At 32.5% G+C, this 12,122-nt stretch overlaps 1 protein-coding gene across 3 annotated transcripts in view; it reads right to left on the reverse strand.

The window, feature by feature from the left end:
- CADM2 (cell adhesion molecule 2) overlaps window positions 1–12,122 on the reverse strand; it is a 1,027,113-nt gene that overhangs the window by 306,317 nt on the left and 708,674 nt on the right. The window contains exon 1 of one of the 3 annotated variants that reach the window (XM_044381128.3): window positions 4,737–4,806. The exons of the other annotated variants lie outside the window; for them this stretch is intronic. Coding sequence (XP_044237063.1) covers window positions 4,737–4,806 — 70 coding nt within the window. Of the gene's footprint in view, window positions 1–4,736; window positions 4,807–12,122 lie in introns of those variants that run through there. 3 annotated transcript variants of the gene reach the window in all.

Raw genomic sequence — 12,122 nt, forward strand, 5'->3', positions numbered from 1 at the left:
CACATGAATAAATCATTTATTTAATAATATTATGTATGACTAGAACTTAAATCCAGTAAATTGAAATGCCAATTCTTCTCTAGACCACATATGTATCTCAATTTAGATTGTTGAGTACCCTTCATTATCTTTTAATTCTTATGCAAAGTCAGAATAATGATGTTAATTTTTATTTGAACACTGAATAATTATTATATGATTAAAGGTAATAGCAAGAAATGGCATAAAATGTTATCCCCACTATAGCTGCCAAATTCTGAATAAAAAATAAAGCCTAACAATCAGACTGAAGACTAAAAATATATTTAATGGATTAAAACTATTTAGATATTTTGTAATATTCTGGAACAATATTAATCACATGACACATTTAGTCTATAAGTTTAAAACAGAGTGAAATAAAATCATTTCATGCAAAGAAATTTTAGGAACATCAAGGTACCTTTTTCACTATCTCTAAGTGGCAAAGCATTGATGATCTTACTGAAATATGAGTGTAGGGTATATGAATGCAAGTTAGATTGTAGACTGCTGATATATGAATTCACTGTGATATATGAATACAGGATAGATTGTATAATGAGAATTGAAGCAGGAGACAAGTTAGAAACTACTCCAGGAAAGCTCTGGGGAATGAGTGATTTGAAGAAGAGGGATCCATCCAAAAACTACTATCCCCATACTAAAATTAGGACGCAATTAGGACAATAATTTTATTCCCATAACTTTGGACCATTTGATAATTGATCGGTTATGGGGGCCATTAGGGTAGAAGAATTACACATGTTTCAAATCATTTAGGAAATTAGGCAAATAGTTGTCCATGAGAAGAGAGAGCAAACCCCAAAGGTTCAGATTTGCAAAAAAAAAAAAAAAGAGAGAGAGAGAGAGAGAGAGTTTTAGTTTTGATATTCAGGTAGAAACATTCAGTAGGCTGATAGAAATATTAGATAGAAGGCTAGTAAATCAAGCCTAGAAAAGTGTGAACTAAAATCAACTAAGAACACTTAAGATGAAGAAGGTGATTATATTAATCTGTTCTCTTTTGATGCAAGCAAGAGAAACCTATCTAGAAAGCTTAACTAAAAGAGAGTTGTGTCCTAAGCCCAAAGGGCAAAGATAAAATAGAACCTTATCTTAAAACAAGGGAATTGGACACCATGAGTGCACTCTCTTAACTCTTACTCCTCGTACATTTCCTTTCTCTTTTTTCAAACTTAATTCACCTTCTTATTCAGTCTACCTATAAAATTCATGGTCACAAAATATAACAAAACCGATTCTCATTTCTCTTCCTTTTTCTTGCCTCTTTCAGTTTTACTATTCTTTCCTTCTTCTTTCCTAGTTTTTTTTTTTTTTTTTTTTTTTTTTTTTTTCAGGAGAAGAATTTGGATCATTTGTCTTTTTCTTAATAGTCAACAGTGGTAAGGGAGGTTGGTTATGGGTACATAACCATCTAGAAAATGGCTGCTTCCTTTATATTGTAGGAGGTGAAGTTCATTCCTCTAAGTGGCTATAGAGCTGGACCAATACTGCAAGAAGTGATCTATTCAGGGGTCAAAGATATAACCTAAAGGAAACCTGTATTCCAGAGTAAGATAGAAAAGGAAGGGAAAGAAAGGTAGAGTTAAGAAGAAAATGAAGTCTATACAGAGACAGTAAAACCAAGGCAAATAGAAAAATCAAAAGAAACAATATATAGTCAGAGGGGAAAAATGAATAATATGAGGATTGGGAAACTACCATTGGATTTGACCACTAAAAAAGAATTAGTGATCTTCAGAATGACAGTTTCTGCACAGATAAGGAAAGGGTTAGTTGCTATATGATTTGGTGATATTCAGATATATTATGTTTATACTATTGCCCTCAGATACTGGTATAATAACCAATACATATTTTTAAAAAGGAGTGGGAGAAAATGAGAGTAATTGTCTATGCCATTACTAATAATTGCTGACTCCTAGTGAACTCTCTTTTTATCTTAACACTCATAAATTGCTGTTTTAAGAGTCTGTTTTAAAATGTTATTGGGAATTTGATGTCAAATTTACCAGTCTTTGGTTTCTGGAATGTAATCCTTTCTCCCTAAAAAAAAAAAAAAAAAAATCAAGACCCATTCTTCTATCCAATATTCCAGAGGCTCTCTGAATTTGGATGATTCTATAAGGATAACTGAATGAGATGAGATCTTCTCCAAAAGTTTCCTTGGTTCCTTGGGATGTGCTTTGTTTGGATCAGGAGAAATGAACTATTTTTATACAACCATCTGCTCTTACATTACCTTGCATTTTATTTTCCTCTTTCCCACATTTTTTTTTCCTTTCCTGTTTGAAGACCATTTTTCTTGACATAGAAATTGGACAATAAAAGCACTGAGTAGTCCTTTCTGTTGTCTCTACATAACATACATTTGCCTCAAACCATCATTAGAAATAAAATTTCAGTTTCTACTTGAGGCACAGTTCATTTTAAAGGGGGTCATTTAGAAGGGATGCAAAAAAAAAAAAAAAGGCATAGGGTAAACTGTGCCCTTAAGACCCCTGCAGTTTTGTATAAAGGTGGAGAAAGGAGACTCAAATAAAATGGGTAAGTGTGGGACAGTAGGGACAGTAAACTTTATGGCAAGTGCTAAACTGGACACGGGAATATGTTTGCATTGCAAAATCCTAGCCAGCTTGAATCCTGACATGATTTCACAGACAGTTGTAATATAATTTATGGCTGTAATCTTCCAATTAAAAGTTGGTTCCTGTACTTCATACTTTGTAACCTGTTTATTGTACACTGAATTATCATCCATTGTTTTAAGAATTATCAAGTGAATATAGATGTGATTATTATAAGAGGTTTTATGTAATCAAATGCAGTAATGACTTATGATCACACAATTTCCTGTTGCATCATCAAATTTACTTCCCTCCACTCTCATAAAAACTTAGGCTCTCACTCAAAAGTTGTCCTCATAATCCAGAAATGGACTGTACTCATTCCTGTTTTCATATGTTTACATATGTTTTCAAATTCTTTTTTCTATGTACAACTTTTTTTCTCTGTATACCCTACCCATCCTTCAAGAATCAGTCCAAGCCCCACATCCCTCAGGTAAAGCAGTCTCTGAGAAAGAGGATTTTAACCTCAGTAGGTATCTCTTTCCCTAACTCCCTTTATTGCCAAGTTCTATATATTACAATTCACACATTATTATACATTGTTCTTAATTTTTCATTCTTAAAGCTGTACTTTTAAGTTTTTATTATATACATTATGCTTATAAATTCATAAACATGTATTCATTATCAAGTAATAAATGCTCTGTGAATGTGTTTCTTTTGTTCACAACCAGACAGAAAATTACTATGGCAAGGACTGGCTAATCCTATTAGCACATTTATTTGAACAACATCCAGGGTACATGTGGAGGGTAAAACAAAGGCTAACAATAATTTTACCACCTTGTCTTTTATATTTTCAGTGGTCTATAAAATAAATACATTGCCAGGAAAATAGTAGTTGCAAACTAAATGCTTAGATTTATAAACAGGGAGCAATTATTTCAAAGATGAATCTATGTCATGGTGTTAAACCTAGCGGAAAAACTAGAACCTGGAGGAAGCCAGGGCTGAAGGGAAATGAATAATCGAGAAGGGTGGCCTTGTGGCAGATCTGAATATGAGAAATGATGAAAGAGAAAAAACTACCTGGTTGTTCCTCCTGAGCACACGCAGGAAGACATTAGGCAGGGCAATACTAAACAATGAAGATTCAGAAAATTCTCCACAAAGAGGTATGTTTGTGAAGAGCAAAGGAAATCAGCATTATTTAAAATATGAGTAGCAGCAGGAAGTCTGCCAATTGTTTTACATATTTCACCTAGCTCAATCTTCATGACAACCTTTTAAGGTTTTTATTGTTATTTATATTCTGTAGATGAGGAAACTAAAAATACTAGATACATGATAGAGTAAATGTAGTTTTGCTTTACAGATGAAAGATATTTGAAAGATAAATGAAGGATAAAAGTAAATATATTTGCTATATAAGAAGGAGAAAAAATAAATACATAGATTGCTCTTGAGAGTATAAAATCAAAACATATAAACTATAAGCCTCTGACAAAGTAGCATACATATATTTGAATTTTTTTCAAATCCATAACAACACATTGAGGCAAAGTCTTTTTCCTTTCAGGGAGATATTCTGGCATTAGACAAACATATCTTCTCTCATGAAATTATATTTCCAGGATTCTAGCAAATACAAACTTAATGCAACTAGGAAATGGAAGAAAAGTCATAAATAGAAATGTACAGTATGTAATATTCATTTTTAAAGGATAATTTTTTCTTTTCACATAATTCTATGAAGACTTACTCACTTTTGAGACTTTCTATCAACTTTATTTTCTGCTGTATTTTTTTTAATTCACCATTTTATCAAGGGAACTCATGTCAACAGGCAAAATGTTGGTGCATAAAAGCACTGTATTGCACTTGGAATAAAGTGAGAAGCAAAACAAGAAAACAAACTCACAAACAATCATGCAAACATAGACATATATCAGAAACTGAATATTTGAAATAATATATATTTATATTTGTAGGAATTTACCACTAATGTTGGTACCCTGAACTAGTATTATCACCAACAGAATTGGCTCCATCAATTAAGATGACTTAGAAGATTGAGCAGAAAAATGAATCACGGTGAGTCATGCAGAATGGATAGGAGCTCACCTTTAACTTTATTCTTTGAAGCAGCCGCTGGTTCCAAGGAAAGATTGCACAAGAAGAAGAGAACAAACATATTAGATATTAGACAGAAGGTTTAATAAGAAAAAGAGATATAACTATTAAAGCCTAAAAATGTAATATTTATGATTATATAATCAACACACTTTAGATGAACAGAATCTATAATTAAGAAAATGACAATTGGTTATATTTTGTTAGTATATGATTAAAGTCTTTGATTAAGAAAGAGTAGAACAGATAGGAGACACACAGTGCAAGTTCCAAACACCATAAGGACTACATAAATTACTTTTAAGGACTGTATATCTTTTCTTTCTCCCTCCTTAACTCAACTTTAGTTAATTCAATTAAAGAAATACTCAATATACTTAAAATGTATTTTATATTATTTAACAATTAAAATCTAACCCATAAGATTCCTTGCATTTATTGAATGCTTACTAAATGCCAGAGCCTGAGGTTGAGTATTTTCCACACATCTGCCACAAAATAATGACAATTTCACAAGAAGTTATGTACTCTGAAAACTACAGAACACTTATGAAAGAAATTGAAGACAATACATAGAAATGGAAAAAAATTCCGTGCTCATGGATTAGAAGAACAAACATTGTTCAAATGTCTATACTACCCGAAGTAATCTACACATTTAATACAATCCCTATCAAAATACCACCAGCATTTTCCATGGCGGTAGAATAAATGATCCTAAAATTTGTATGGAAACACAAAAGACCCCAAAGGGCCAAAACAATCCTGAAAAAGAAAAGCAGTTGGGGCATCATGATTCCAGACTCCCAGTAACATTACAAAGCTGTAGTCATCAAGACAGTATGGCACTGGCACAAAAACACATTGATCAAAAGAATGGAACAGAAAACCCAGAAATGGACCCACAACTCTATGGTTAATAATCTTCAACAAAGTAGTAAGAAATACCCAATGGTGGGGCTCCTGGGTGGCACAGCGGTTAAGCGTCTGCCTTCGGCTCAGGGCGTGATCCCGGCATTATGGGATCGAGCCCCACATCAGGCTCCTCCGCTATGAGCCTGCTTCTTCCTCTCCCACTCCCCCTGCTTGTGTTCCCTCTCTCGCTGGCTGTCTCTATCTCTGTCGAATAAATAAATAAAATCTTAAAAAAAAAAAAAAAAAAGAAATACCCAATGGAAAAAAAGTCTCTTCAACAAATGGACAGTAACATGCAGAAGAATGAAACAGGACCACTTTCTTACACCATACACAAAAATTAATTCAAAATGGAGGAAAGACCTAAATGTGAGTTAGGAAACCATCAAAACCCTAGAGGGCACAACCTCTTTGACCTCAGTGGTAGCGACTTCTTACTAGACATGTTGCCAGAAGCAAGGGAAACAAAAGACAAATTGAACTACTGGGACTTTGTTGGAATAAAAATCTTCTGCAGAGTGAAGAAAACAATCAACAAAACTAAAAGAAAACCTTTGGAATGGGAGAAGATATTTGCAAGTGACATATCTGATAAAGGGTTAGTATCCAAAATATTTGAAGAACTTATAAAACTCAACACCCAAAAAAACAAATAATCCAGTAAAAAAATGGGCAGAAGACATGAATAGACATGAATGGACATTTTTACCAAAGAAGACATCCAAATGGCTAACAGACACATGAAAAGATGCTCAATATCATTCATCATCAGAGAAATACAAATCAAAACCACAATGAGACACCACCTCACACCTGTCAGAATGGCTAAATTTAATAACATAAGAAACAACAGGCATTGGTGAGGATTCAGAGAAAGGGGAACTCTCTCATACTGTTGATGGGAATGAAAACTGCTGCAGGCACTCTGGGAAACAGTATGGAGCTTCCTCAAAAAGTTAAAAATAGAACTGTCCTACAATCCAGCAATTGCACTATTAGGTATTTACCCAAAGTATACAAAAATATAGATTTGTAGGGATACATGCACCCTGATGTTTATAGAGGCATTATCAACAATAGCTAAACTATGGAAAGAGCCCAATTGTCCATCGACTGATGAATGGATAAAGAAGTGGCATATATATCTATATCCATATATAGATATACATATAATGGAACATTACTCAGCCATCAAAAAGAATGAAATCTTGCCATTCTCAATGATGTGGATAGAGCTAGAGAGTATTATGCTAAGCGGAGTAAGTTGGTCAGAGAAAGATAAATACCATATGACTTCACTCATATGTGGAATTTAAGAAACATAACAGATGAGCAGATGGGAGGGGGGAAAAAGAAAGAGGGAAATAAACCATATGAGACTCTTAGAGATAGAGAACAAACTGAGGGTTGATGGAGAGCAGTGGGTAAGGGGATGGGATAGATGGGGAATTGGTATTAAGGAGGGCACTTGTTATGATGAGCACTGGGTGTAGTATGTAAGTAATAAATGACTGAATTCTACACCTGAAACCAATATTGCACGGTGTGTTGATTAACTAGAATTTAAATACAAATTTGGAGAAAAAAATGTTCTGTCATCATTGTTTCACAGACGTGGAAACTAAGACTTAGAAAAGTCAAATTACTTGCTAACTATGACACAGCTGGAAAGAAGCAAATTTCGGATTTGATCCTAGCTGTGTCTGATTTCAAAATCTGTGATCTAAGGTTGGGATTTAAGGCACAGTTTAGTTGACAACTGAACTGCAAATATCAGGTCTACAAAACCAAATCAAAATCACATGATTCACTAGATTTCAGCTCTTTGGTACTTGGTATTTGGTACTTTGGTATTTAGTTGACCACACAGATATAAAACTAGAAAACTCCATTACTTTAAATGGCATTATCCCCATTAAGAAGTAGAAATTTCAATTTATTTATATCTAGTGGCAAATATTATTTGGGGCAGAAGTATACTTAATGAGGAAATTAGAAGAGTCATACAGGAGAGTTCTTTATTCAAAGGAAGGCTTATAGACGTAATGCATAGATACCTCTAAAGAGTTTGCTATTGTTAGAAAAATAAATTTTGCAATTTTTATAAAAGCCAGTAACATGCATATCTCGTGTATGTTGTTTCCCCAAACAGGATCATACACATTACATTGCAGTCTGCTTTCCTTCACATTTTCCAGGTTGATGCATGACATTCTAACTCACTATTTTAACAATTGTGTATTTTCCCATAGTCTCTATGAATGTGAGACTATTTCCCTATTGATAAACAATCAGGTCATTTGTAAAGTGTTTTTTTTTTTTTTTTCCTGCTGCTAACAATACTGCAATACACATCCTATGTCATGTCCCTTATGTATTGTAGTGGTGTTTCTTTTCTGTAGGAGAGCTCTATAAGCTGTTTTCATATTTCTATTCAGAAAAGAAAAAAGCCTGACAAAGATGCAGACCTTAAATATTACAGACAGAAGAGTTGGGATTATTTGGAAAGGAAATGCACAAGTATACTGAATGCTCTAAATTAAGAAGAAACCAGAAAAAAAGAAAAAAAAAGATAAAACAATAGAATCCAGTGTTTTAAGTAAATGATACTCTGAAAACTCCTTGGCTCTTTTAAACTGTTGCATTTAACTTTTCTTACTATTTGTTTTTCAATTAAAATTCAGGTTTTAGTTTCTTGGTAGAAGTTTGGTAGATTTTTAAATTCTAATCACCAGGAATTATTTTTCTCTTTTGTATTACTTTTAAGACTGCACAAAGCTGAAACATATGTTAGAATATGCAAAATGTTATTTGCCTCAATTCAAAGAAAATATTTCAATGCATCAGTGTACTGATTTGTTCATGTGAAAAGAAATTTTGCTTCAAATTCAAATTTATCACTTAAAAATTTTAGCATGAATTGGAAGAAAAATTACCAAACCCCTTAGAAATATTTGAGATAATAATTGGTATTTAATTTGTAACAGATACAACCAATATTGCATAAAGATTCATATTGAATTAAATAAAAATAGAGAAGGCAAATCTTTACATTTCAGGGGAATGGAGGTGAGTTATTGAAAGTTCTCAAACATTACATGAAGGCAGATGGTTGTATTCTTAAATTATTAGGTAGAAACCAATTCTTAAATTATTGGGTAGAAACCAACATAGAATAGAAAGGAAAACAAAAGCTCTATGCCTGTTTCTGTGTGTTCAGGCAGCTAATACTAGACTAGGCTGGTTAATATAATTGGAAAGAGGCCAGGCTACCAGGCTTGTTAGCCCAATTATAATTCTCTGCATATTCAATAAAAGAAGCCAAGATGACAGCAATACTGTCATAAATGTCATGTTCAATACTTGTAAGATTTTCCATTGTCAGCATAGCCCAATTATAAGTCAATTGTAGAGTTCACATTGCACAACACCCAAAAGTAACTGAAAATTATCATAAAAATGAAATTTTAACGTTCATAGTTAAAACGAAAAGAAAGGAAATAAAGGTACTTTAACCACAGAAATGTTTTAGATATGACATCAACATTTCTTCATGTTTATACTAAAAAAAGCAATTTGTAACTATAATATTATAGTTGTTCATACTATTATTTTCAGAGATGATTAGTTAAATAGTAAACTTGTAACTGCTATTATATTAATGTGAAAACTTGGGCATGTAACTTTTGAAGAAAAGTGTGAATAATAATAGAATTATCATAGCTATTTATATTGATTGCTGAATAGTTAGTGAATATTAGGCATTATATTAATAAAGGTTTATCTCTAAAAACTCCAATATAAATGACGAAAAAATAAAAATACAATTAGTTAGTTATGTTAACCATTTAGTTGCATTGAATTACTTGATTTTCTATCTGAAAGATATCACTAATAATTTCGTGAAGTATTTTGTGAATCTAAGACAGTGTTTCTTAAAATGATGTACAAGAACTATAAATAGAGCATGAGGGCATACTCAGGGGAGATTAGATACATTTTACCTACCTCAAAATTAATATAACCTAGTCATATTTTAAGTCCTACTTCTTATTTTAAGATTTACTGTCATAACAAAAGGGGGATATATTTTATTAGTATCTGCGATGTATAAATAGTGTTGAACATACTGAATTTACGGTTACCTTTAGAAATGCTTGCTGAAAAATTATTTAGCAACAAAGCATTTAGTAAATAGATAGCACAGATATTACTGGTATTTATTCACAGAGAGCTAATGCTAAAGCAGTATGGATCTTTTCATTTCAAAATTATGTAGAATTTCTTTGAAATATTTTGATATTTTAGCCTCATGTTTGGTATTCTTCTTTTCATAAGCAAATTTATAGATAAAGGATCATTGTTTCTTAATATGGAAGCCATGAACTTAAAAAGTGTTTAGACTTTCTAAGGAGACAGAGATTACTGTCATCTATGACTCCATATTCAGATATATTAGATGTTTCCCTTGCCCCAAATTTATCGTCAATGAAACAAAACAAAATAAACAAAATTAATTGCCATTGCTAGATACTGTACAATATAATTTTTTAAATATGAAAAAGCTACTCATATGTATGTGCAAATTGTAAAAATAAAAGAGAACACACTGCTACTACTTCCAAGAAGAAATACAATGAAAACTAAGAGATCCAAAATATTGCAAAACTGAGATCCAGAGAGGATAAATTACTTTTCCTAGGTCACAAAGCTATTCACAAATTTACAACCAAAACACCAGGCTGGATGAATACATATATGTTAAAATCTGCTACATCAAAATGCAATTATTAGATAGAATATAACAATGTAGTTCTAATCAATGCCATGTGAGTTTGATTCCTTTTTACAAAGAAAGATATCACAACGATTTGAAAAGGGGAAGTACTAGTACATTTACTTTATTAGATACTTAACACATTCTTACAGTCTTTCAAGATATGGAAATCAAAATAATTAGGCATTTTCAGGTCTAGATAACCACCTACATTTCCCCCCTTTCTCATTTTTTCTCCAACCATCCAACACAAAATTAAACACATTCTTTCACCAATCACTTGAGGTTTATTTAAAATTACATCTTTCTGGGGCGCCTGGGTGGCACAGCGGTTAAGCGTCTGCCTTCGGCTCAGGGCGTGATCCCGGCGTTACGGGATCGAGCCCCACATCAGGCTCTTCTGCTATGAGCCTGCTTCTTCCTCTCCCACTCCCCTGCTGTGTTCCCTCTCTCGCTGGCTGTCTCTATCTCTGTCGAATAAATAAATAAAATATTAAAAAAAAAATAATAAAAAAATAAATAAAATAAAATTACATCTTTCTTAGCTATCAACTAACATGGTCTAAACGTTAGAATTTTCCTCTAAGGCTCATTAGAATTTGAAGACTTGAAAACGTGTGACCGAATCTAATTTCTTTCACAAGTTTTTTATTTCTCAACCACACAGATTTTACAGTAGGAAACAAGTGTAAAAAATGATTCATGAGAAAGAAACGTTCGCTGAAGAAGTTATACTCCAAAATAAGCAAATATCTGATGGGTGGAAATTTCTCTTCGCACAAATGCACCAATGAATAAAGAGGAAATGATAGAATTTGAAAACCACCATTCTGTAGTCCCTAACAAGTTCTCACATGTAGGCAGTGACCACCATTCATGCTATCATCATTAAAAGGGAGACTATCAGACATTATATACCTTTCCCATGGAAGGGGACAATATTATTTAAGAAGGTTGTTCCTCGTTGTTTTGTGTATGTGTGTGTGTGTGTGTGTGTGTGTGTGTGTGTGATTTTGTTTGTTTTATTTTTGCCAAAATTATCAAATTTGGATGGGATCGTGCCTCTACATTGAACTTCCAGTGTCCTTTTAGGAGACAAAAAAAAAAACAAAAACATCAAGTTGATGCAATTAGTCAAATCTTGAATATGGGAAACCACACAAAGCAATACTGGCATTTGGCTCCTTTAGCAAATGCATTTCAGGGCGAAAAAAGAAAAAGAGGGAACCTAAGGGACATACCAAAGCAATTGCCATGTGCACACTACTTTGGATCCTGATCTAAGCACTGGATATTTTATGATATTAAGGAATTATTCTCAGTATTTACTATTTTTCTAAGTCATTATCTTTTTATAAAGTTAAATATTTATAAAAATGGTCTAGCGCCTAGGACTCTTTTCAAAGTAAATCTTAGGATGCATGTTCCTTATTATAATAAAAAAATCTTTAAAATCTTTAAAATATTCAGTTAAATATCTGGGCTTATTTCTGTTTTAAATATTACCATTTCTCAATACCACTTTTCTTATAATATGATTAAATATAATAGTGTATATAAAACAGTACAGTATTGCCTATATATTTTTTATACTAAATGTGGTCAATTTATCATGTTAGTAAATTATTTATGGTATGTGTAAGGCTAACAGGCACAATTGCTATAATTTTGGTTTATGAAATTTA

This window comes from Ursus arctos, unplaced genomic scaffold, assembly GCF_023065955.2.
Source record: "Ursus arctos isolate Adak ecotype North America unplaced genomic scaffold, UrsArc2.0 scaffold_4, whole genome shotgun sequence".
Classification (NCBI taxonomy): Eukaryota; Metazoa; Chordata; class Mammalia; order Carnivora; family Ursidae; genus Ursus; species Ursus arctos.